The sequence below is a fragment of the Xenopus tropicalis genome, chromosome 7, assembly GCF_000004195.4.
Source record: "Xenopus tropicalis strain Nigerian chromosome 7, UCB_Xtro_10.0, whole genome shotgun sequence".
NCBI classification, from domain to species: Eukaryota; Metazoa; Chordata; class Amphibia; order Anura; family Pipidae; genus Xenopus; species Xenopus tropicalis.
The window spans coordinates 20,192,171-20,219,942 of record NC_030683.2 but is presented as its reverse complement, the minus strand read 5'-3'; the positions used below and the strand labels follow the sequence as shown (position 1 = coordinate 20,219,942).

Below are 27,772 nucleotides of genomic sequence, written 5' to 3'. Positions count from 1 at the left end.
CTTGTCAGTACTTATGGGTCAATTCATGATAATATGACTAAAGAAACAATAGCCTTGGTCTTTTCAATTATACATGTTGACAGGTATGTGCCGCATTAATACACTCAAATGATATGAGATGGCACTTTGGTTTATCCTGAAACATACGCCATATTGGTACACTCAGATCCTGTGATCTAAATGTAAAATCCTATTGACCTCTGCCAATATAAATATTCTCATATGGAGGCCCCCCCACCTTATATTTTTGAAGATGGCAGTTCAAATGGGCAAGTGCTCACATAATTTACATACAGAATAGCCCAATTGCCTTCTTGAATATTCCCTTAATACTGTGTTATCAGGGTTTAGTGTAATCTGCACAATATATATACAGGTATGGGATCCCTTATCCGGAAACCCGTTATCCAAAAAGCTCCGAATTACGGAAAGCCCATCCCCCATTGACTCAATTTTAATCAAATAATAAAGAATTTTAAAACTGATTTTCTTTTTCTCTGTAGTAATAAAACAGTACCTTGTAATTGATCCCAACTAAGATATAATTACCCCTTATTGGGGGCAGAACAGCCCTATTGGGTTTATTTAATGGTTAAATGATTCCCTTTTCTCTGTAATAATAAAACAGTACCTGTACTTGATCCCAACTAAGATATAATTACCCCTTATTGGGGCAGAACAGCCCTATTGGGTTTATTTAATGGTTAAATGATTCCCTTTTCTCTGTAATAATAAAACAGTACCTGTACTTGATCCCAACTAAGATATAATTACCCCTTATTGGGGCAGAACAGCCCTATTGGGTTTATTTAATGGTTAAATGATTCCCTTTTCTCTAATAATAAAACAGTACCTGTACTTGATCCCAACTAAGGTATAATTACCCCTTATTGGGAGCAGAACAGCCCTATTGGGTTTATTTAATGGTTAAATGATTCCTTTTTCTCTGTAATAATAAAACAGTACCTTGTAATTGATCCCAACTAAGATATAAATAATCATTATTGGGGGCAAAACAATCCTATTGGGTTTAATTAATGTTTTATTGATTTTTTAGTAGACTTATGGTATGGAGATCCAAATTACAGAAAGACCCCTTATCCGGAATACCCTTGGTCCCGAGCATTCTGGATAAGGGGTCCTATACCTGTATATATATATATATATATATATATATATACAGTCATGGCCAAAATTGTTGGTCCCCCAGCAATTTTTCCAGAAAATCAAGTATTTCTTACAGAAAAGTATTGCAGTAACACATGTTTTGCTATACACATGTTTATTAACTTTGTGTGTATTGGAACAGAATGAAAAAGGGAGGAAAAAAAGCAAATTGGACATAATGTCACACAAAATTCCAAAAATGGGCTGGACAAAATTATTGGCACCCTTAACTTAATATTTGGTTGCACACCCTTTGGAAAAGATAACTGAAATCAGTCTCTTCCTATAGCCATCAATAAGCTTCTTACACCTCTCACCAGGAATTTCGGACCACTCTTCCTTTGCAAACTGCTCCAGGTCTCTTTTATTGGAAGGGTGCCTTTTCCCAACAGCAATTTTAAGATCTCTCCACAGAAGTTCAATGGGATTTAGATCTGGACTCATTGCTGGCCACTTCAGAACTCTCCAGCGCTTTGTTGCCATCCATTTCTGGGTGCTTTTTGACGCATGTTTGGGGTCATTGTCCTGCTGGAAGACCCAAGATCTTGGACGCAAACCCAGCTTTCTGACACTGGGCTCTACAGTGCGACCCAAAATCCTTTGGTAATCCTCAGATTTCATGATGCCTTGCACACATTCAAGGCACCCAGTGCCAGAGGCAGCAAAACAACCCCAAAACATCATTGAACCTCCACCATATTTCACTGTAGATACTGTGTTCTTTTCTTTGTAGGCCTCATTCAGTTTTCTGTAAACAGTAGAATGATGTGCTTTACCAGAAAGCTCTATCTTGGTCGCTAGTTTTTTTATTATAGGCTTAACTAATTGGTTAATTATTCAGTGTTAAGCTGAATGATTTAAAAACAGTTCTGTCTGGACATCCTCCAATGAACACATACACAACGCTGGTATGAGGGAATCAGCCAATAACAACAGAGCAAATATGTATATTTCCCAGTCAGTAATCCATAGATGATGATCAATAAACCCCACCAGCTCAGAACATGGTTGGGGATTATGACTTGCACAAGCTATTCTTATATTTTCTGTGCTTTCATGTTACCTTGTAACCGGTACCCTTACTAACTCTCTATCAGTTCAGGCAGAATTATCCCATGCCCCATAGAGTTAAAACCTAATTTTTCCCCCCCCTGGCGCCTGTAGGATATACACCAGAGACCTGTACACATGGCTGCCACTGGAAACCATCTTGGCTCTCCTTTATGTACTAAACTGTATTAAATATCCAATATTACAGGATCCCTGTATCTGCTGAATGTCTCAGCGTAGTTACACACAGAAATACAAAACAATGCTGCCCAACCTGTTCCACCATGTGCAATGTAATACTATGGAAATGGCGGATGAAGGATCATTATACCAGATTACTGGATAACATGACTTTACGTTTAATACTAGGAAATCCTTGGTTTTTGGTATTTTTTCTTATGTAATACAAAAGCAAACAGGCTTTAAATGAACTCATGGGATATTATCCTTTCATCATTTCACCCATTTAATTCCTTTTCATAGGCTTATAGTATAGCACTTTGGAACAGCAGTGTGTGTTTCCCGCGGGAGTAGCTCATGTGCTTGGGAGGCATATGCTGTCTATGTAGGAGTGTAATATCTCACAATTATCTGCCCAATGCCACCATTAGCAGCAGTGAATGTCAGCTACTGGCTGTGGGCATAGGCCACTTCAGCCTCAGTGAATGCTTAAAAAAATATATTGGCATAGGTTGTGTCTTATTTAACTGAATATTTACATTAACTCATGTGAATGGGAGCATTTAAACATATCCAAAGGCTCAGTAGATAACCTTTGGGGGTGTCACAAAATTACAAAACTGTAAATTACATTCTTGGTTAACCAAAATTTTGGTTCATGTGTGTGGGTGCAAAAGCAAAAAAAAAAAAAAAGTTATTTCTAGTGCCAAGGCCAAGGCGGAATGAAAACCATGACATACAGTACAAAGAATGCCAGTGCGCACAAAATACAAGGAAAATGGATGAGAGTGCCCCAATGTGTCCAAACAAAGTATTTTCTTGGGGGCTTTTTGGTTGATTTGTAAAGAGCAGCAGAGCTAACCAGATTTTGTTACTGGGTGGGCACAGCAGAAAGCCCAAAAATTCTATATCTGGAGGAATTGCAGGTCCATAAAATCCTTCCATCCACCAGACCATCAAGGGGTGCTGCTACAATACTCTTGCTGTGCAGGGTTTCAGAGCAAGTGCTCAGGGGTAAAGAGGCACACTGGCAAATTTTTACAGTCTGACCAACCAAAGCAGCCCCTTTTTTCTCTGTATTTGAAGAAACTGGGGCATATGACCACGATGACAGCACTGGAAGGAAGAGGCCAGTTGGCAAACAAGTATTGACCCCAGAATATCTTCCTAATTGACCTTCTACATAGCCCAACTTTTCACTACTTGGCCCCGCAAAGTTACGAATTGACTCTGGTGCTGTTCCAATGGTGATTTTGTGGGAATGTTTTTCTTCCTCTCCTCCAGGTTCCCTACTTCTTGGTTCCTCTCTATCACTTTGTTATGCCTTTCTTTTTACTACTTTCCTTGTTAATGGGGAATTCAAACACAACTTAAGCTTTTTGAAAGTAAATATAATTTCAAGCAACTTTGCAATATAGATCAATTAAAAAATATGCCGCCTTTTCAGGGTTTTTAATAATAGTAATAATTTGGTTTGGAACAGTTCCCTAAGCCCTGGCCCTGTTCCCCTGCTGTTCTGGCTGACTACTTTGAGACTTAAAAAAAAAATATAAGTATCAGTAGTCAACTGTCCCCAGCCTGCTTTCAACCTGCATCTTCCCAATCCCACAATTCCCTGCACATGTGATGTAAATAAGGAAAGAAACATCACAGTGCAATGCATTGTGGGTTATGTAGTTCCTGCATGCTGCTGTAAGCTGTGGAAAAGTTGCTACAATTTGTAATATCAATGTTTTAGTCCCTCCTCCTCTGCCAGGATTTAAAATGATGCGGAAAGAGAAGAACTGTTTTGCAGCTGGATTTCAGCATATAAAATGGTATTTATTCATACTTTTTGAAGGAACAGATTACAGTGATAGGTATATTAGGGGTTTCTGTGTTGTGTGGGGCTTTTTAACAAATTTTGGTTTGGAAGCCGGAGTTCTCCTAATGGGTTTGACAGCAGTACAGTACAGCAGCTGACATAAAATCTCTCTAGGCCAGATCACTCGTGAGAGTCAGGCCATACAAAGGGATCACAATAACATTTTTTTCCTTTGATTTCTCCCTTTAGGGCATTATTACCATTCTTCTTATTCCAACAATAGACCAGACCCACTGTCCTGCTATTGTACTACAGTTAATGTAAATAGAGCTAAATAGTTTAGGAAGTAATTTCAGTCCACAAACGTGAGGGGTGGTCATTTCAGTCCAGCCTTTCTGTTCCTATGCTTAGTGACTGGAGGAACTGGTTTAGGCACAGTCTCTATGTAGGTGAGTAGAAAGTGCGAGAGAGCTCATTGCACCCATCAGAGTACAGGGGAGTGCTAGGATCCTGTTCTTCTGGATTTAGTGCAGTATAATGCGGCGAGTTGTGCAAGTGACAGACTGAGCTGAGGCAGTCTCCAGGCATGTGGGAGCCGACACTTCTACCCTGGCTGGGGCTCTTGTTGTGGGGTGAGTAACGGGGTAAGAAATTTTAGCATTATGGGGGGGTGGATTACAGGTGATTCTCACAGGGAGATTAGTTTTTGCTACCTGCACATAGCGATAAATACAGGTTTCTTTGGGTGGAATAATAGACTACAAGCTCCTTGGACTTCTAGCCAGTGACAGTTATCAGCCCCTATTCTCCCTGTGTCACATGTAACTGGTGTAGGGTACCCACATCACTTTGCCAACTGGAGGTGATAGATGGGACACTGGGTAATATGCCAGGAATAAGGGGGTTGGGGTGGTTTCCTCGGGTACAGATAAGATCAACGGAAAGTCTGTTATTACAATGAAATGGTAATGAGGCGTGAAACCTTTTGATTCCTTGATGGAAATGATTTATTGAACTCTCCTGGCTATCTGTACTAATTATATTATTTATTTGGGTGATTTTATAGGGAAACATTATATGGAGGCAGGTCTCACCCTGACTGTGTTTATGTGGAAATTTGAGTGTGTGTGTATTTATGTGTGTGTATATATATATATATATATATATATATATATATGTGTGTGTTGAATGCCATGGGGTAAGAGAAGGCCCGGACAGGCAATCTGGGGGTTCTGGCAAATGCCAGAGGGGCTGCTGTAAGATGCCATAGACAGTCACTATTTATTGGGCTGGTGGGGGAACTGTTTGGGCCTCTGTGTACTCGGAATGCCAGGGCCTATTTTGTATCCCAGTCTGGACCTGGGAAACAAAGTCTCTTAATGGGTTTGTTTCAGCATACTAAGTGCTGTCCGGATTGCTGTACATTGTGTTAATTTTGTGAAGTGCTCTAGAGAAAAACCCTTTATAAAGTCGCTATGCATTTTACATCATATACTGTAGCCAGTAATGTAACTATATATTACAGGGCCCCACTGCAATTTTTATTTAGGGCCCCAAAATTGCTAAGTTGACCAGATTCATCAAGATATATTAAAATTGCTCATTAATGAATTAGGACTATACTGGGCTCCCTACACACCTGCCGCCCTTGCCCCCTGCAGGGTCTTCTTCCTCTGTAGTTACTACCCTGACTGAAGCTGTTTATTTATTACCTGGGTATTTTTGCAATGTGAGCTGCTCTCAAGGGGTGCAATGTCCATTACCAAGGAAGTAGGAAAGCTGGAGCAGGTTAGAGGGGTGCTCGCTCCTATTGAATGCAGTCATGGCGTCCCAAATGCCATCCTGGAGTTTATCTTGCCACCCAGCCCTAGGTAGCCAACGACTGAGAGGGGCAGTTTAGCATTGCCCAATCAACATTGTCATTAGGGAATGTGTTACTGTCATTCAGTCCTGTGCCTGCAGCCATTCGCCATCCAGGTACATCATTCCGCCAGCTCCATCGCTGTTTCCCACCTCAGCTGTCTGTCCCTTGCCTTAGGCAGCCAGTATGTAATAGTTATTATCGTTGCATGCTGTAAGGAAATCTCTTGGCAGGCTTCTATATTAGTGACACCCATCCTGTGGCCTTACAGTTACTGTTTAACTACAGCTCCCAGCTCTTTATATCAACAACCAATCGATAAAATCATATCAAAAGCTCCCTGTTTGATTCTGTTCCTTCCTGCTGCTTAGCCATAGCCATAATCCATGAAAGTTTTACATACAAGAAAGCATGTCCCATGAGTTTAACTGTTGCATAACAATGCAGGAGCCTAAAATAAGAGCTGTGAATAGAGTTAATCCCTGTAAAAAGGCTGGGGTTTCACTTGTGTTATAACAGGGCTGCGCTCTATACACTATACATATTCAATATACATATTCATAGACAGCTAAAGATATGAAAGGGAAATTGAACATTTATTTATAGATGTATAATTACTATTAATGACTTTTACTGTAGGTAAGTCAGGCAGCTACAAAGCTGGATTGGGAAGGAAGAACCTTTGCACCTAATTACTGTACTGGGTAAATAATTAGTCAGCAAATAAATTATATGACGTGTGACTGCTCGGGGGGGGAGTTTTTCATATAGGAAATACTTTGCTTTTAAGGGAACTAAAAACTCAAGAAACAATTAGGATAGAAATGCTACCCCTTTTGAATTGGGTTTCTGTACCAGCCCAAGGCACCCACAGCCCTTTAGCAGGGAAGATCTGTTCCTACAAAGATGCCCCCAGTGCCACTGCTGGGATCAACTTTGTAGGCCTAGATTATTACAGTATACACACACACACATACAGTATACAGTATACACACACACAGTATGCATTTCTAGCTATAGATTTTACTGTATGGCACTAGTCTAGACTGGCTCGCATGTTGGAATCTCTGCACAACAAGTCTATCAATATAATATTTTACTAAAGACAGCATAAAAAGAAAACAAAATACTTTCTTCTTGGGTCACAGCTCTTTTGGGTTGGGGGCTTATATAGAAATACTTTATTTTCTGAAAAATTCCTCAGCCTGCCTCCGGACTTTGTAGCAAATATGCAGCTACAGGCTGAGAGCTTTAGACAGAGTTGGGGTGAATAGGGGTAACCCACTATGTTCTAATTGGTGCATACACAATAGCCCATGCACACACACCAATCACCCGGCAACCAAACAAAGCTAATTCTCCATCAGACTACAATTTTATTGTCATTTGATTTATTAGGTTTATTTTTATCTATTATTTTTAATTTATATGACTTATCTTTCTATTCAGGCCTTCTCCTACCAATAATAGATTCTCTCATCCTGGCATGGTTGTTAAGGTAACATTGACCCTAGCAACCAGATAGGTGCTGAAATTGCAAACTGCTGTAAAGCTAAATAATTAAAAATAAACCACAAAATAATAACTTCTCATTCTAAGAGTTAATATAAACTATTCCTTTTATAGTGACACAATCAATTCATCTGTTAAAGCTCTATTGCAGACTTTGTGTGTCCCTGAATTGTTCCACCTCAGTCGGGGCTCTTTTCTATTACATATTTACTGCTTCACTAGACAAAGACTTCCCCAGGCAACAGTACAGTAAATATAAATAAAGTGTTTATATAAAGAAGACTTTCATGCCCCCTGACTATTCAGGCTGGCAATAAAAGTGGCCTAGGGCACATGTTGTTTAGTGATGCTCGGGTCAGGAATTCCCCAAACCACTCCCATTGTTTCTTATTAAAGACCCAACCCAACTTAAGGTTGACACGCGACTTAAGAACCCATCCAACCTGCACTCTCCAAACACTTCAAAGAGGAACATGGTTTCCAGTAGTTATATCTCAGATAAGGCTGTTTATATAGGGGATGTCACAGTCGGGTGGGGCCTTGTGGGTTCAGTGTTGGACTGGGGGAGGCAGGACCCACTTGAAATCTAAGATAAGGATCCACCCCCAGCTAAAGGCACCCTCTGGCACAGAACCTGGCACCACCCCCTTCCAGCACCAACGATTTTCAATGGCGATTATTAATTGCTGCATTCTGCCACCCCCAATCTACCATTGTGCTACATGGCCTGCCCATATGCCCAGTCCATGGGGCCCAACAGGACAGGGGACCACTGGGTTTTCCTGGCAGGCCAGTCTGATGATGTGCCTGAGGGTAATAAGTTGTCCTAAACCGTATACTCATTGCAGCACTAAGATGCCACTTTATGGCCCAGCTCATTGCAGCTGGCAGAGACTCACCAGGGCACTTACAGGGTTAAGTCAATGAGGTCTCAAGTCAGGGAGAACTGACTCCTACAGACTAACTGCTCAGGTAGCTCCAGGTGTCATGGAGGCGCCCATGCATAATAAATATACATAAATACACACAGCATCTAAAACAGAAATCAGGTGAAAATATAATTATATATATACATTGACGTCGTTAGAAAGAAAAATATTTACAGGAAATGAGCGTGATATATTCCCTTAACCCTTGCGAAACTCTAAATACAATGTGTGAGGCAAAACTTGCCAATGTGTAAGGAACAGCCCTCCAACTCGTCACCCAAAAAGAATGCTGGGAGCTGTATTTTGTAAATTTCACAAGTCGCATTCCTGCTATAATAAAACCACATTATTGGTGACATTTCCTGCTGCACCTATTGAATTGCAGTAACTGAGTTGGCTGTGGAATGGGGTGTTGTCAGAACACTGGAGAGATATCGGTTTTAATCTAGAGTTTTATCCCCAACAGGGCATGGCATTTCGGGGCTCGCTGAATATGAGATTGTATTCCCCCAGCTCGTGGGGACTCGGGAGAGAAGGGACTTACACTATGAGGTATGGCAGCTCCCACTAACAGTATGAAATCAAGCACAGTCACTTTCATATAAAGTAACATGTGAAACATTCCCCAATCTGTTCATGCAGCTCATTAACAAACGTAGGAACAGAGGTCGGACACTCCAGCTTTATATAAGTAATTGGGCCCCTATATTTGTTTTGACTGAGGTTCCACAATCGCTAACAGATGGCCCTGCTCCCCAAGGGTTACAGGGTGCAAATAAATGTGCTCTTTGGTTTCAGATTTAGTGGTTTTCATGCATCATTGTTTTAGGGTTAGAACTTTCTGACACCATGCTTATTAGCACCCCAAGTTCCTAAGTCCTCAGCACAGTAATTAGAATTAAGAATAATTCTCTTTCCTCATGGCAGAATAACAGTGTGTGGGGCCTAGGGAACATTAGGGACTCCTTTTATTATAGCAACCCCTAGTGACTCCACTCCTTATAGCGACCCCTAGTGACTCCATTCGTTATAGCGACCCCTCGTGACTCCATTCTTTATAGCGACACCTCGTGACTCCATTCTTTATAGCAACCCCTAGTGACTCCACTCCTTATAGCGACCCCTAGTGACTCCATTCTTTATAGCGACCCCTAGTGACTCCATTCTTTATAGCGACCCCTAGTGACTTCATTCTTTATAGCGACCCCTAGTGACTCCATTCTTTATAGCGACCCCTAGTGACTTCATTCTTTATAGCGACCTCTAGTAACTCCACTCTTTATAGCGACCCCTAGTGACTCCACTCTTTATAGCGACCCCTAGTGACTCCACTCTTTATAGCGACCCCTAGTGACTCCACTCTTTATATTGACACCTAGTGACTCCACTCTATATAGGGACCACTTAAGGGCATCACCTTGGATCACGGGTCAGCACAACATGACTCTCCATAACTCTATGGGCGTGGTACCCCTTTCTATACAAGCTTACTAAGCCTGTTGTATGATGCAGGTCCCATGTTGGAATGGATTTGCATAGAACTAATATGTCTTTCTTTGTCATTGTATCTGCAGGAGCAATGGAGCGACAACCTGCTCTACTCTATCCAAACTCTCACACATAAACTTCTCCTGAAACTGCAGAGGAACAGGTACACTGATAAATAGTGATAAATAGGATACAAGCTGTGGCTTCATCTATGGCTGGGTGTCTACTGGGTGCTATTACTGCCCAAATTCCCTTTCTTGTTGTGCAGTGATATTATTGTTATTATTATTACTGATGTAACTGATGTAACTATAAAAAATGCAGCATTGCAGGTCAATCTGGGGAGAGAACTTTGCTATGCTGCATGCATTGTTGGTGATCAATTAAAAGGGAAAGTATTTATAGCTTCCATTACTTACAGTATTATTGTCTCTAAGAGGCCTTTAGAGTTACCCCTGCCAACTGCAATATGGATGCTCCCAAATATGCAGAGAGGAAATTGCGTCTTGCAGCCATAAGTGTACAGTGGGATATTATGGTATAGTGTGTGTACATGTATAACGTGTGTATGTGTATAATGTACAAAATGATAAATTGAATGTCGACAGTATATGCGCTTTCTGTGCCCAGTTTAATTATACACACATAAAATTAGCCAAGCCTGAGATTCTGATATAGAGGAGAATGGATGTGAGCCCCGTTTGCATGTTGGGATATCACACAGAGGGTTTACAATACAAATATAAAAGCCTGAATGTGCCAATGTTTGCCTTTAGGGACCTTGTGAGCAGTGGATTTGAAAGATTCACCTACAGTAAAGAGGCCGGATTTCAGGTCTTCAACAGCACTCAGCTGGTAGGTAGAGGGTTGTACTTTTTGTTCATAGATGTTAAATTCAGATTTCATACCCTCAGTCATACTCAGCAGGAAGGTACATACCATTGCTGTGCCATAGTGCAGTGCTTAAACACAAACATCATGCTGGGGGGGCACTCAGGTCCATAGTTGCCCCACTGGGCTATGATTCTGGGTTAGAGTTCAACAAACAACTGTACTTTACTGAGTTTTCTGGGAAACTCTTCATCACTCATGCAAGTGGCTTCTTTGAAATGAAGGAGCAACTTGGATGAGTGGTTAAACTTTTTCCAGAAAACTCAGAAAAGTCCAGTTGTTTTAGACTTACTGTCAGATAGGAGGTCTGTTCTTGCACCTCATGCTGTAATTGCATATTCTAGAAGGTAACTGGTGAGGAAATAAATGCCCAAATTGATTGGTCTACCAGGTGGAATGGCCACATACTGGCAGGCTAATTGGCATCTGATGTTAGACAATGCCCAGTGCTGGATTTCTACATGGGGCGCCCCGAGGCCGCCCCCATTTGGCGCCCCCCTACCAGCCCTCCTCCACCGTGCGAATGCGCCAACGTTTAAACTCCCATACGGAGCAAAATTATAAAATTTGCGTGCGGCGGGGCGGCATGCCGCCCCTATGTTTATGCCGCCCTAGGTCTGGGCCTTTGTGGCCTCGCCACAAATCCGTGCCTGGCAATGCCTAATAAAACCATAGGCTAGAAAGCTTCATATGTTTACTGTATGTCCTACTTCTAGTGCCATGGCTGGGCATAAACACAGAGTGCATTTCAGTAGCCCTGCCCCCTGCAGCAAAGAGCACACTGAGCATGAGCAGCGCCAGTGGCACAAAGGACCAGAAGTTCCCTGCCATAGGGCAATAGGCTCAGTTAAAGCCATACACTGATATGGATTAAGACTGAACTGGCCCTTGGGTGGTGCTATAAGTTTGGATTCTCCAGAAGATGCATTATTGCCTCTTGGAAAAGCCAGCGGTGAGACTTTATTATAATGTTTGTATATTCTTGGGAGACACCCCAAAATGATAGGACAAGGGGCATTTATCATTTTATAATCAGTCAACTTTACAATGAAATGTGTTTATATTGACTGATGATAAAATTCTTTCTATTTCAGAGTCACAACTGTTATTACTATGGGGAAGTGGAAGGAATGAACGACTCCCTACTGGCAATCAGCACATGTGATGGTCTAAGGTCGGTCTATTAGAAGGTCTAAATCTCATAGACAAGAAATCAGAATAATAACATATGTCCCACATTTCCATGCTCTGCCGATCTGCGGGTACATGTAATGAGAACCTTGTGTATTTTTTACCTTTTCATGTGACATTTCAATCATGTCGCTATAAATTGTAACCAGGCAGCCTTTTATATCACAATCTTCCAACAACTTTATCCCATCACGATTTTAACTGGCACTTTCTTTTTTTTTGCAGGGGTGTCATGTACATGGCAGAAATGCATTATGGGATAGAGCCTGTTGAAAATTCAACCAATGGAGAGCACCGTCTGTTCCAGATACAAGAGCCCAGTGGGCCATCTATCTGTGGTGTTGGGGACATTGATACAGAGAGCTCACACTCACCCCTGCCTGTAAACTTTAGGCTGCGAAGGGTACGTGTAAATACAAATGTATCGATTCCAGTTGTGTTATTTGTTGTTCTGCTGCCCTTTTGTATGAGGACATTAATGAGATTTATGCCTTGGACCCTAAGGCCAAGTGCCAGTTTGTGTGTTTTATAGCAGTGTTACCACAGCTTGCAGCTAATTGCACCTCTCTCTTTGCAGGCAAAGCGATCTGTCCTTACAACACCCAGTTATGTGGAGCTGGGGGTCGTGGTGGATAATCTCAGGGTAATAACACTTTAGCTTCCTTATTCTGATTTCTCTATTTATGTGTATTGATGAGTCAATGAGCTGTGTCGTTATATCAAATAAATCCTTCAGCAGTTGCCATCTGTGGATTTGAACCTTCTATGTCTTTTGTGGGTGATGTGAATCAGCTAATATAGGAAAACATATATATAGTTAGCCATTTACCCATACATACCCATACATACCTATACATACCCATACATACCCATACATACCCATACATATCCATACATACCCATACATACCCATACATACCCATAGATACCCATAGATACCCATACATACCCATACATACCCATACATACCCATACATACCCATACATACCCATACATATCCATACATACCCATACATACCCATACATACCCATACATATCCATACATACCCATACATACCCATACATACCCATACATACCCATACATACCCATACATACCCATACATACCCATACATATCCATTTTCCACCTTCCACCATACCTTACCATATGACTGTATCCTGGCAGGGTGGAGTGTTTCACTGTTTCACCCTGTACCCTGTGTGATTTTCTTCGCAACGATAGGTTCACCCTCTTTCTGTCAATTTATTTGACCGACGGCATTAGTGGGGTAGTCCTACCTTACATGTAGTTTTACATTTTCTATTTTGTATTAATTTTTTGATACTGCTAGTCAGGCACTTATTTTCACTTTTACAATGTGTTTATATAATAAAGGTTATGTTTTAATCCAAGTAAGAGATCTCAGGCACTAAGGAAGGGGTGGTGCAAATGTGATGGTCAACTTTTCTATTTTTTGTTTTTCTAATAACTAAGATATAATTCATCCTTATTGGAGGCAAAACAATCCTATTGGGTCTATTTAAATATTTTGTTAGTATCTAAATTATGGAAAGACCTGTTATCCAGAAAACCCCAGGTCCTGAGCATTCTGTTTAACAGGTCCCATACCTGTATATGGGTTCTGCTGCAGCTGCCCCGCTGCTCAAGCCTGCTTAGGTTCAATGTTCAAAATTACAGAAATAAGAAACATAGTTGTCACCTTCCTATGGCTCCATGGATAGCCAAAACAATAAATCGGCATTTATTCTCAAATATTACCCATCTGGCCCTCAGGCCGTCCTCCCACCAAGGGTGCAGGATGCAGCCACATTGTTTGGGGATCTGGTTGGAATACCAACCTATAGCTGTGCCCCCTTTGGATCATGGTTCCTTCTCACTGAGCTACGATTCTATCCAGTTATCACACTGTCAAAGTTCTGCAGGACTCACACATTTATGTTGCTCCTATCCCATCAGTATTGTTATATTTTTCCAGTCAATGGAATTATTTTCTATGATGTTTCCTAAGAGTTTATCCTGTCTTCTGACTTCTCCTCAGTAAAAACTGTTCTTTCTTTCTCTAGTACCAAGCGGACAACTCAAATATGACAGCAGTGGAAGTGGAAACAGTGCTCCTGATAAATATTGTGGATTCAGTAAATATATTTTAATCTTGTATAATGGGTGCAGCATTGGGAGGTCAGCACCACACCCCAAAACTCCGCAACTTAAAGAGGCAGCCAATCAGCCTGGGGGGGGTAGAATTTTTGGTATTGGTATCCACCATTGCTTTCAGGTTTCCTTGCCTTTTAAAATACATATACCTGTATTTCTATTTTTTTTTGGTTATTTAGCTTTTTTGTTTAGCAGCTCTCCGGTTTGTAATTTCAGCAGCTATCTGGTTGCTAGGGTCTTGTTTACATTATTAGCCAGGTAGTGGTTTGAATGAGAGACTAGAAAAATGAATAGGAGGGGGACTTTATAGGAAGATAAGGAATAAAAAGTGACAATAATAAAATTGTAAGAGCAAAGAGCAGTGTTTTTGTTGTTAGGGTCAGTGACCCCCATTTGCAAGCTAGAAAAGGATGGCAAAATTCAAAAACTATTAAAATTGCAAAGTTTCTAGAATCAGGACATTATGTAGAATGCTAAAAGTTTAATTAAAACTAAACTACCCCTTTAACTACCTTTCTTATGTTTTTCCTTTTGTTTTTGTTTAGTTCTGCTGTTTTCCCTTTGTCCTTATCCTCCTTGGGCACTTATGGGATGATTTTTGGGAAATATTCATTTTAGAAGATGGACATTAGTCTTTACCAGGGCAGCAAGAGCAATATAAAACATTTCCTGGGCAACATACAGGATCTTAATGGCTTGAAATATGAAAATAGCTAAATAAAACAGTATAGAGCCGCAGTGCTGTTTGAATGGCATTATGGGAGGAATAGTACAAGGTTCCCAATAACATACATCATCTTATTGACTAATATAGAATAATCTAGGGGGCGATCTATAATTATTCTTGTCTGATTCCCGCTCTCATATTTCCAACAGATGTTCCGTTACCTGAACATCAGAATCGTCCTGATCAGTTTAACCGTATTTGACCAAAACAATCCATTTGATGTGCAAAGTGGGACTGCGGGAGACGTGCTTGGAAGGTTTACTAACTGGAAAAATCAAAATACAGGGCTCAAAAGAACTGACATCTCTCACCTTCTGATGTAAGTGTCCCGAGACATCATCTTCCTCTGGCCTCTCCATTCTTCTCTTATAATACAATAGAGACTATATGGCCTACACCACAAGGAAAAGCCTAAAAATGACTCAGGGTCTCTTTTATCTCCATTTCTGCCATTCACCCCATACACAGAGGGAATAGACACACTTTGTAGTCCTGCAATGTGATTTATTAAATGTCTTAATAGGATCATTGAAACCAAATCAGATGTAAAAGATGTAGGTACAATCTATGTTTTTCTTCTCATTCAGAGGTCGGGGCTCATATGGTGCAGTTATTGGCATGGCTTTTGTTGGAACTGTGTGTTCACCCTCTGTTGATACTTCAATCAGTGCAGTAAGTAAAAAATAGCCGGGGAGAGTACCATTTATATACAGGAAGGCATTGGGACTGCAGCTCAGTAGAATCACACCAATTCTACCAGACACAGCTCTCTCAGTCTTTTAGTAAAGTTCATCATAATTATAAGGCATTGCCTACCCCAGTAGAGGACCCCATACTTTAGCTTTGTACCCAAAAACAGTGCTCCCCTAGGTGACAGTTCAGTAAAATTCTATAATTTCAGTAGAGCAAGTTTTGGTGTTAAGATATCTGTAAAGATACAGTGACGTTCTACAGAATCAGTGAAGTGCTCATGTCAATCAAAAATAACTCTATAGTATCAGTAGAACAGATTCCAAAGCATCAGAATATCGTAGCTCCCATCAGATATGGGACATAAGTGGTGCAAAAATGAACTTGCACATAATCAGGATGTGCCCTTTATATATTTTATTAAGAGAATAATTAGAATGTATGCCAAACTGATTGCTAAATAAGTCACATAGTGATAATTAAACTGTGCAATCTGGATTTTTTAAATTGTTTTTTATGGAACAAAAAAATTGTGCCACAAAATATACTGTATACAGTGTCAGAGTGAGGTGCCAGGGGCCCAACAGGAAACCTCAGATCACTGGCTCACTCTGCAGACTGTTCATTCCTCTATTCACCTTCTTTATTCTTGTAGTCTCTTCTCTTCTATATACTATTATCTATTCTTCCCTCTATTTCTCCTATTTGTTCTCCTACAGAAATGGGGAACGGCCATGGGAGAGGCATACAAGGCCAAATAGTCAGGTCAGTAGGGGGGGCCACTGACACTTGGGCCCGCTAGGACATTGTCCGGTACCCATTCTAACACTGACTATATTTATATTAGGGGTGCACCAAATCCAGGATGCAGTTTTGACCAAATGCCAGAGCTTTTTGCAGAATTTAGATTCAACTGAATCCTTACTGCTAAGCCAAACATGAACCCTAAGGGTAAAGACACACTGGGCTACTAGCATAATAGGGTATTATCTGGGGTTTAGAAGCTATGACAAGTAGCTGCTACTAAGTAGCTCTGTGTGTCTTTGCCCTTATAGTTGCCCTGCCCAGAAGGAATTCCATTAGGACTGAAAATCTTGGAAATCACTGATCACATGGGCCCCCTGTTTCACTTTCTGAATAATTTTATCAATCAGTTCAATCAATCAATCAAATTTGGCAGAGACCTAAGGTATCAGTGGCTTTCATTGTTTCCCTGTGCAAAAGACAGTGAAGTCAATCAGTTTGCCAGTTCCCAGATGATTAGAAGAGACTGACTGAATGCTGTTCTGTAAAGTTCTCCGCAGGCAAAACCCCCCAGGCACACGCGCCGGTAGTAGCGCACGAGCTGGGGCACAACCTCGGGATGAGCCATGATGACACCACGTGCCCAGGTGGCTATATAATGTACTCAGCCGACATGTAAGTACCTTAAATACCCTGTTTCATGGTTTTTATAGGAACAGAGACAGAAAAGTGTCCAGTGTTCTAATATATGATCTTTAAAGGAACACTGTCAGGTGAAAACATGTTTTTTTCAAAACCCATCAGTTAATAGAGCTTCTCTAGCAGAATCCTGCATTGTAATCTGTTTTTCAACAGAACAATAGGAAGGGAGAAATATAGCAACCAGGGCTGGATTTGATTTTTATGGGGTACTTTTTATTTCTAAATGACACTGTTTACATAGCAAATAATTCACTCTAACATTTAAAATGTTATTCTTAAACCAACAAATGTATTTGTAGCTGTAATATTGGTGTGTAGGCGCCATCTCAGTGCATTGTGCCTGAGTCTGAGCTTTCAGCCAGAGCTACACATTAGAACTGCTTTCAGCTAACCTATTGTTTCTCCTACTCCCATGTAACTGGAGGAGTCCCAAGCCGGACTTGGATTTCTTACTATTGAGCGCTATTCTGATACCTACTGGGAGCTGCTATCTTGCTCCCTTCCCATTGTTCTGCTGATCGGCTGCTGGGAGGGGGGGGGGGATATCACTCCAACTTGCAGCGCAGCAGTAAAGTGTGCCTGAGTCTGAGCTTTCAGAAGGAGCCAGCGCTACACATTAGAACTGCTTTCAGCTAACCTATTGTTTCTCCTACTCCCATGTAACTGGAGGAGTCCCAAGCCGGACTTGGATTTCTTACTATTGAGTGCTATTCTGATACCTACCGGGAGCTGCTATCTTGCTCCCTTCCCATTGTTCTGCTGATCGGCTGCTGGGAGGGGGGGGGGGGATATCACTCCAACTTGCAGCTCAGCAGTAAAGTGTGACTGAAGTTTATCAGAGCACAGGTCACATGGCTGTGGCACCCTGGGAAATGTGACATTTCAAAATATAAAAAAATCTGTTTTTGAAAAACAGATTACAATGCAGGATTCTGCTGGGGAAGCTCTATTAGCTGATGGGTTTGGAAAAAAACAGGTTTTAGTATGTTATAGAATGGCCAATTCTTAGCAACTTTTCAATTAGTCTTAATTTCTTGTTTTGTATAGTTTTTGAATTACTTGCCTTCTTCTTCTTCTGTTTCCAGCTTTCAAATAGGGCTCCCTACTATTCATATTCCAGTCTCTCATTTAAACCATTGCCTGGTTGCTAGGTTAAATTGATCCCTAACAACCAGATAGCTGCTGAAATTCCAAACTGCAGAGCTAATAAACAAAACTCTAAATAATAAAAAAAACAAAAAAAAAAATAAAAAATGAAGACCAATTGCAAATTGTCACAGAAAATCACTCTCTACATCATACTAAAAGTTATTTTAAGGTGAACAATCCTTTTGATGCCCTACGTACGCACTGCTGCCACCTATGAGAAATCAGCAGCATGTGATAAAGGGCAAGTTAAGTTGCATTTCCTCAGCCTGTAGAAATAAAGTGCTATTCACACCTTCAGTGCTATATAAAGGAGACTTGCATGTAAGTGGTATGGAATGTTCTTATTACTACAGTAACATTAAAAAAACACAGATAATTTGCGCACACAGAAACATCCCATTTGGTCAGTCAGCCACATACTTTCCTTCTCTTTCCCTAGCGGAGCGAAGAATTTCAGCAGCTGTAGTGCCACTGACTTTGAAAACCTCATCCTGAGAGGTGGTGGCGCCTGCCTGAAGAACCTGCCCAATCCCAGCCAAGTGCTGAGTATCCCTACGTGCGGGAACAACATTGTGGAGACTGGAGAGGAGTGTGACTGTGGGTCGCCACAGGTGAGAAGTTTCCTTACCAGCAGGGCCCTTGTACACTTATAGGAATTAATATAGTGACATGGGCAGCCAATGAGCAGTTAGCTGTTAATGGTTTAGTACAGATTAATTCATAAAAGGAACCATCGGAATGGTTCTGTGGGATTCAGGAAAATTCAGGCAGATTTTCCTATATTACTGATAATTCCAATGTTGTATTTAGCCAAGAGGAAGGAGATATTATGCCAAGCTACAGGGGATGCCCAACATTTAACCACACCCACTTTAACATGCCACACCCTCTTAAATGCCACAAATCCCAATATCATTTATCATTTGTCTAACCAGTTTCCTCTTCCCTCCTTCTCTTTTTACAATCCTGCCCCCCAGTAATGGTACATGACTTAAGGTCCCCATACACAGGACGATTATAGCTGCCGATATGGGTCCCTTGGACAGATTTGGCAGCTAATCGGCCCGTGTATGGGCAGAACAGAGTGGCCTGGCCGACCGATATCTGGCCTCAAATCGGACAGATCTTGATCGGGCAGTTGATGTGGTCCCCGGACCGACTTTTCCTATACCCGTCATTATAATTCGATCGTTTGGCCCCAGAGTTAACTGATCGAATTACCCTGGTTTCTCCCGATATCGCCCACCCGTAGGTGGGGGATATCGGGAGAAGATCCGCTCGCTTGGCGACATCGCCAAAGGAGCGGATCTTATGGTGTATGGGCACCTTTACTATCACATTGTATCATTTTCAGTTCTTTTCGTTATGTCAGGGATGTCTGACCTGTAACCCTCCAGGTGCTGAATTACAAATTCTAGCATCCCATCAGCCTCATCAGCAGTTATGGGGGGGTGACTGGCAGGACATCCCTAATGTACCCACTATTTAGGGGTTGCCATACCACTTGCTTTGGTCCAAGGCCCCTTTTCTCAAGCTCCAGCTAAATGTAAGACGGTTATAGGGGATTCTTTGTTACCAGTGTATGGTATATTTCATTTCAGTTCTATAAAACATTATTTATCCCAAATCTGTTACTGTACAAAATCCCATCAAACCATTTACGCTGACACATTTTCAATCTCACTTTATTTCAGGAATGCCAGAATCCTTGCTGCCAAGCTGCTACCTGCAAGCTCACTAGTGGCTCAAAATGTGGCCAGGGCTTGTGTTGTGAAAACTGCCAGGTGAGAGAGATGGAAATACACTACACTACACCGAAAGGGAGACATAGTACTCTTGGGAACTCATGGGAGTGCTCTAATGCTCTTTGGACCTTAGATGTGTGATTTTGTCTGAAAATCCTGTGCAATAAAATTGCCTTCCACCATATTGGATCACAGGACATAACAGACTCCATTTTCACTGTAGGACTGTACCACCCGTGGGCACGATCCCTGTAGAGAAGAATAGGGTTGGTGCAGTGGAACATACAAGAAAGCCACCGCATGTCTGTAGGAAAAAAACAGTGCCTTTATTAGGCCAATAGTATCCCCAACAAATATTAATAAATAGGTGGTGTTTAGCGAATCCCAAGGTAAATTTAACAGCCTGCTTCCGTGCCTCACTCACCTCCATCACTGACATGTACCTTCCATTTTCAGTTTAAAGTTGCAGGCACACCTTGCCGCTCTATAGCTGATACCTGTGACCTGCCGGAGTACTGCAATGGAACCTATGCCCTGTGCCCAGTAGATGAGTATATCATGAATGGCTTCCCTTGTAACAACTCCAGAAATTACTGCTACAGTGGAGTGTGCCAAAACTATGATGCCCAGTGCCGAAATCTGTTTGGCAAAGGTGAGTTTGTCTATAAAATGTTCACTGTTCAGTGTTGGGCTGTAGTACCTGGTGCCCTCAGAGAACCTTACCCCAGAATACCAGAATGGGACCCGTTATCCAGAATGCTCAGGACCAAGGGTATTCCGGATAAGGGGTCTTTCCGTAATTTGGATCTCCATACCTTAAGTCTACTAAAAAATCAATAAAACATTAATTAAACCCAATTGGATTGTTTTGCGATAAAACGAGTGCTATTTATAGCATGCGGTAAAAATTTTAGCGCTTCTTATTTTTTGCGACTTAACGCTCGATTCACTAAAAGGACAGGCGTCATAATTAAGACGTGATGTTCTTTGCGTTATTTAACTCGCGATGAATGTTTTTCTTGCGTTAATTCCCACCGCGTGCGTTATTTCCAGCTGAGCGTGATATATTTCACCGCGTGCTATATTAGCGCACAATATTACGCACGTAACCATTACTTTCGGCAAACTGGAGGCTGCATCACTCTAGGGCCAACACAGACGTGAAAAAATCCCACTGCAAAGTCCACGTTGTGTTGCCAAAAGCTCACAAACCGCAATTTTCTTTAAGTACCGCCTGCCCCAAGTAGGTGTTAATATTCGCACAGACTAATGCGATATTTAGTGTGTTTAACGCTTCATATGTGTTTGTGAATTATGCGTTAGTATTATTTCTATGCGAGAATTAACGCAATGCGATAGAAATAACTGCTTTTTGATGAATCGGGACTTAATTATCGCATGTTTTTTAATGCAAAAAAGCATGTGATAAGCGTTATCATCCTTTAGTGAATCAGCCCCCATATGTTTAATCACAACATGTGGGGCAGCAAAATCTGCACTACCGTGGGCAACAAATCTCCCAAAAATGACTTGCCATTGAATAACATCACGATTGCCACGTGATGTTATTCTTTCACAAGAAGTGAAACTTAGGACTCATGGTGAATTGGCTTAATTACAGGAAAATGCAAAGGGAGGAATTTTCCCATGATTAAGCAGGATCGCTGCGACTGATAAGTTTTACTTGTGGTGATAGTGATGCTGTTCAATGGTAAGTCATTTTCGGAAGATTTGTTGCCCACAGTAGCACAGATTTAAATGTGGGCAACAAATCTCCCCATGTGCCACCCCCCTCCCAGCAGCTGATCAGCAGAACAATGGGAAGGGAGCAAGATAGCAGCTCCCAGTAGGTATCAGAATAGCACTCAATAGTAAGAAATCCAAGTCCGGCTTGGGACTCCTCCAGTTACATGGGAGTAGGAGAAACAATAGGTTAACTGAAAGCAGTTCTAATGTGTAGCGCTGGCTGAAAGCTCAGACTCAGGCACAATGCACTGAGATGGCGCCTACACACCAATATTACAGCTACAAATACATTTGTTGGTTCAAGAATAACATTTTAAATGGCAGAGTGAATTAGAAATAAAAAGTACCCCATAAAAATCATGACAGTATCCTCTAAACTGAAAGAACAGACTGTAAAGTGCAAAAGTGCTTAGAAAAGTACCCTAAACAATTTTAGATTTTTTTTTTAAGGTTTACTTATCCTTTAAAGAAATCTCACAGTATCAATTTTGAATTTTAAAGACCTTATTCCATCTCACACATCTTTGCAGTGTTTGATTGTGAGCTCACTAATGACAAACCGATAATGATACCGTGTTTTGTTGTGCAGATACCAGAAAAGCAGTGGATCAGTGCTTCCAACAAGCAAACCTGCTAGGAGATCAGTATGGAAACTGTGGAATGGCTGGGAACGATTACAAGAAATGCGCAACAGTGTAAGTACAACAGTCCCAGAAACGGGATCAAGCAACACCAGTGCCGTTCCTTTGTATACTGACCATAAGGATAATAATGTCGGACTGGACACATACTTATTAAACTAAAGTGGAAGCTGCTGCCATTTATATCATTGCCTGCCTATATATAGGGGTAACTGCATACTAATAGTATAGCCATAAACAAACACACTATATGTTTTCAAAGAACAGCAATCACAGTTACATATAATTGTTCCCTGAGAAACATTGTTTCTGCCATAGTGAGTGAAGCGGTGAGTGCAAGGGTCACACTTGGGCAACTTGCCTTGTACTAAATGGGAAACAAAAGCATTGGTCCTGGTCATTATTTTTATGGCAAAAGACTCCTGAGCCAATTCAAATAAGGAGAAGGCCTCTAAGCAGTCCCCACTTACCTTATAGGTTCTTTTGGCATTTGGGGGTGTGGGTATTTGTGCATGATAACCATTACCCCAAAGCGCCAGTAATGCACCGCAGGAGCGCTGCGCCACTGACAGCTAAAGGCCCAGTTAAGCCCCTCAGAGAAGATTTGACCTATATGGCTTAGGGTTGCTGGCTGTGGGGAGTGACAGGGCAGCCTTGTGCCAATGCTTCACAGAACCTGTGTTTCCTATTGGCTTTATTTGCCCTTTAAAGTCCCCAAATATGCTCTACCTGGAACATACAAGTCTAAAATGTGGGTCTGCATCACTGGAACCCAGCGGAGAACTGGCCCAGGAAAGTGATGCTTTGTGCTACAGTGATATAAATGTAAAGAATGGAAATCCCGAGATATAATTGGCCGTGATTGGTTGTTACAGTGGGATTTTCTTCCTTCACAGTGACAGTCTGTGTGGCAAATTGCAGTGCACAGGAAACCCCCAACCCATTCTGAATGGAAAGGTCCAAAGTTTGTTTGCAAATCAGGACCCAAGTTTTCCATGTTTAAGTGTGGATTTTAACCAGGGCCCCGATGTTCCCGACCCCGGGTTAGTGCATCAGGGGACAAGCTGCGGCGATGGCCTGGTAAGTTACTGTGAATTTTTAAAGGAACAGCAGAACGGAAAACTGAATATTTAGAACATTGGACCTGAATATGTCATTAAAATGCCTGTTGCCAAAGCAGCACAGTTGTAGTCACTTATTAAATGTATCTAATTGTATGACTGTTACTGCCACACACAAGGCGGGTGGGATGGGAGGCAGATAAACCTTATAACCCATGTCCCACAGGCCTATTGAAGGGCTCCCCCACCTACACTCTTCCCAATATCAGCATTTTTTGTGGGTACCCAACCCACTGCAGGGCTTTATGCCAGTTACCCTCCCTGCCCTGTGTATTCGGATGTGACACTTAGTGAGTAGGGGCTTCATACGGGTGCTGCCATACTGGCCCGGCACAATAGCTGTATGAACTGGGCTAAACCAACAGGAATTTATAGGGGTTTGAATTGCTTGCCACTCTTTATTAGGCATATCAAGTGGGGCATCTATTAGCCTCCATAACAATCACTGGCCCTATTATTACATTCCTTTTTAAATATAAATGCCCTGTTCTGACTGCTCTTTATGCACAGGCCTGTGTCAACTACGCTTGTGTGAATGCCACCAACCTGGGGTACAACTGTGATGTGAAAACCAAGTGCAACGACCGTGGGGTAAGCTGTGTGTATAACCTGTCTGATGGCGACTTTGGATGTTCTGTCCTACAAGAAAGCTCAGTTTTGCAACATCCGAGTGACATCCAAGCACCAAAAAGTGACATCATAAGCAGCTATGCACTAAAACGAGTGACATCATACTAATATACTTACATACTTGACATAACAGAATGAGTGACATCATACTCACACATCCAAGTACCAAAAAGTGACATTGTAAGCATCCATGCACTAGTATACTAGAACACTACAGTGACATCATACTTATATACTTCCTTATTGACTTGGCATCATAAGCATCCAAGCAACAGACTGAGTGACATCACACTTACATACTCACACACCAGAATGAGTGACATCATACTTACACACTCTCCCACCAGAATGCATGACATCATACACATCCAAGCAACAGAATGAGTTACATCATACATATCCAACCAACAGAATGAGTGACATCATACTTGCACAGTGGAACTCTGACTTCCTGCTGACATTGCATAAACTAACTAATCCCAATGATCAGTAATATTGTGATATGTAACTATAAGGCTCTGCTCCAGATGAATGTTACTGAATAATGTCAGTGGGGTTCTGGGAGTTGTAATTAGCAGCCTTCCTGCCGTGCCCTCTGCTCCCATTTCTCTGTGTGTGCAGCTGATGCCATATTGTTCCAGGTGTGCAACAACAATGGGAATTGTCACTGCAACTACGGCTGGGCCCCCCCATACTGTGACCGAGTGGGCTATGGTGGCAGCATTGATAGTGGCCCTACTCACATTGGTATGTATTTATATATTATTTTTATTTATTTTATTTTATTTACACTGGCCTTCTGGCTCCAGTGGCAAGCCCCCTTTGGAAACCACTGGTCTAAAGAGACAATTACCAGGTTATGAGGCTTCTAAGCGCCATTATTAGTTCCTCATGTCCCAGATCCAGTATAGGGCTCTTGTCCTCAACTCTGTTTATTTCTGCAACTAGACACTTCTTTGCGGGATGGATTGCTCATTTTCTTCCTGCTGGTTCTACCAATCCTGATTCTAATAATTGTGGTTTTCATTAAACGTGATGCTCTCCAGAGAAGGTTCTGTAAAAGGTGGAACAGGCGAAGGTATGTGGTGATGGCATTAATATAATGATACGAGAGAGAAACAAACAAGGCCTGTATTGCACTGTATATACACTGTGTATGTTTCATATCAATGCTGTCTGGCCTCCATACTGACACCCCGCGATTGGACGCAAGTCCTTTGTTGCATTGCATGTTAATGAGCATGCTGCCACTTGCCCCCATAATTAGAAAATAAGCCCTTCTGGGTTATTCAGCCAATCAAGCTCAGGAATGTTCAGCTATGACTGCCAATGGCTTGAAGATCAACAACTGGAGGTTCTCAGGTCAGGGATATCTGAATTAGCCATACTTTTTGGGTTGACAAGCCATTAAAGCCTGCAGTTTACTATCTGAACAAGAGTTATAGGAGGAGACAATGAAGTCCCTATAGGTTACACCTCGGTGTCAGCTGCTAAATAATGTGCTTCCTTGCTACAACATAACAGAGCCCAAACAGTGGACTCCCCGATGTTTGTATTATCCAAGCTTTTTTTCTGGCATTCTGGTGAGATTTCACTCTTTATTTCCATAGAAGGGCAAATGAAAGACGGCAGCAGCAGCAGCAGCAGAACAATAACGCCACCCGCAGCGTTCCCCAGAGCACAGCAAGGGATAAGGTAGGGTTCCCTGCTCTTCCCCAGTCTGCTGATTCCCAAACTATTCATTGGCCTCATGACTGACTGATTTTCTTCTTACAGCCCGCGACCAACTTCTCCGACGTCTTCACTATATCACATAATCTGCCCCAAAGGTGTGTAACCTGCATATTTGTAACTATGGCTGCTTGGCTTTATTTTCTCTTAATATTCTCTAAAATCTACTGTGTGGCTTACTCTGCCAGGAGACCAGTGGTGTAACTAAAGAGGAGTCCCTGGTCACGGGGGGCCAGAGGCACAGGAACGCCTGGACTGTCTGGTCTGCTTCCTCTATAGGCATAGAAATCCCCCCTTCCCAGCTAGATTGTCATTAGCGGCGGGGGCAATGACGCATCACACCCCCCCCCCGAACTGCGCCAAAGCACGGGGGTATGTGGGGCGGCCGACCAGGTTGGGCACCGGGTCGGCTTGGCTGCCCCTGTCTGTCAGTGCAGAGCCCCTCTAAAGACCCAGAGTGATTGGCTGTAATTTCCTTTATCATTTTTATTTTTCAAACCGTATTGAACTGTTTTATTTCATCATTCAACCTTATTGTCACCCAACAGGCAGCCGCTGCCCAACATGGGACCAGTGCCACCCCCCCGGCCGAACCTTCCACCATCCCGCCCTCCTCTTCCTCCCCGACCACCCCCCATTCGGAATCCTGATGCCTGAAGATACTGGCACACTGAAGCTCATGCAATGCTTTTTGAAAAGAAATGAATACTTGAACAATACAATCCCCCTCAGGCCTCTGGGGTTCACTTGTCTCACCAACTAGAAGCCAAGGGTGCAGAATCCCAAGTGACCACTGAAGTTCAGCTGGAAGGCACCCAGGCCCTACGGAAGGCTGCCCCACAGTTTGCAGGGAGAGCGGATGGAAGCACTGTAGTGACATTTTTTATGCACTTTAATGACCTTGATATAAGAATTGTTATGTATAAAGGTCGACACATTTGAATAATGAATAAATGTTATATAGTTACATAGTTATGTTGGATTAAAAAAAGACCAAAGTCCATCAAGTTCAACCCATCCAAATGAACCAATATTTCTTCATTTATTCCTTGTATAGAGAGAAAGAGTAAAGAGAAGCAGCTGCCCTGGGCCCTACACTTGAGTAGGGGGACCCTGTGCTAATTGTAGAATTGCCTGCTTACTGACTCAGTAGTGGGCTCCTGGATAGATGCTTCGGCCCCTCAACCACTATGGGACTGCCCTGATACCTTTCCTGCACATTTTATTGTTTCATTTATAATTGTTTTCCCAATCATCTGCCATCAGAGGTCGTATTCCCACCATCAGAAAGCTCTGCAGGTGAGTTGCGGATTACAGTGGCCCTCAGCAGTGATGGGGGTGCCCAGACTGACAGTACAACACTGATCTTCTGTGTGGTACAGGGGCTTACATGTAGAAACAATACAGGGGATTACAGCCTGAATCTGAGGTGGAACCATGCAGGGGGCCAGTTAATCTCAGTACTGATACCATTTAAAGCTTACACAAAGGTATGAAGTCACAGCAGCCAGACAGGTGGGGGGCCACACAGAGAGGGGTTGTGGGCGGCCGTTAAACAGAACTGGTCTAGTCCATTGATTTGATTCAGCTGCCAGCAGTGATGGCCTACCCATTATTGTAATTCTATTTTATGGGGATGACTGTGATCCTAGATTTAACCAGAAGAACTAAAGGTATTTTCCATCAATTCTCTATGGCTCCTGGGAAACAGTATAAGCCTATTTGATGGAATAAGAGCTCCCTCTTGTGGCCAAAAATACTAACAATAGTAATCCATGTATATTTAGAACTTTATTGGCAAAGTGCAGTGCTGCAAAGCTTTAAAATATAGAAATGTACACACAGGGGGGCCAACATTATAAAGTAAGTATAAATATACAGCAATTAAGTGCCACATAATAAAAGACACAGAGTG

The 27,772-nt window shown here is 42.0% G+C and overlaps 1 protein-coding gene across 2 annotated transcripts; it reads left to right on the top strand.

The window, feature by feature from the left end:
- The first annotated feature begins 4,635 nt into the window (after positions 1–4,635).
- On the top strand, positions 4,636–26,874 carry LOC100486640 (disintegrin and metalloproteinase domain-containing protein 9-like). 2 transcript variants are annotated; one of them, XM_004915829.4, is made up of 22 exons: positions 4,637–4,833; positions 8,970–9,055; positions 10,078–10,154; positions 10,768–10,846; positions 11,977–12,056; positions 12,299–12,476; positions 12,651–12,716; positions 14,141–14,212; positions 15,108–15,277; positions 15,546–15,630; positions 16,943–17,067; positions 18,683–18,854; positions 19,938–20,027; positions 20,445–20,640; positions 22,324–22,429; positions 23,272–23,455; positions 24,007–24,087; positions 24,768–24,873; positions 25,075–25,204; positions 25,737–25,821; positions 25,903–25,955; positions 26,406–26,874. In XM_004915829.4, exons 1-22 carry the CDS (start codon positions 4,788–4,790, stop codon positions 26,512–26,514), a joined length of 2,376 nt encoding a protein of 791 aa, XP_004915886.2. In that variant the 5' UTR covers positions 4,637–4,787; the 3' UTR covers positions 26,515–26,874. The 2 variants fall into 2 exon arrangements, with proteins under 2 accessions (XP_002937848.3, XP_004915886.2); XM_002937802.5 differs by lacking the exon at positions 25,075–25,204 and having other exon boundaries at positions 4,636–4,833.
- Positions 26,875–27,772: the final 898 nt, after the last annotated feature.

What these genes read in the sequence shown, in the direction of transcription:
- LOC100486640 (XM_004915829.4), top strand. Translation starts at nt 4,788, where the DNA reads ATGTGGGAGCCGACACTTCTACCCTGGCTGGGGCTCTTGTTGTGGG. An exon ending in TCGTGGTGGATAATCTCAGG is followed by an intron (nt 12,717 to 14,140) that starts GTAATAACACTT and finishes TTCTTTCTCTAG; the next exon opens with TACCAAGCGGACAACTCAAA. An exon ending in TACAAGAAATGCGCAACAGT is followed by an intron (nt 22,430 to 23,271) that starts GTAAGTACAACA and finishes CTTCCTTCACAG; the next exon opens with TGACAGTCTGTGTGGCAAAT.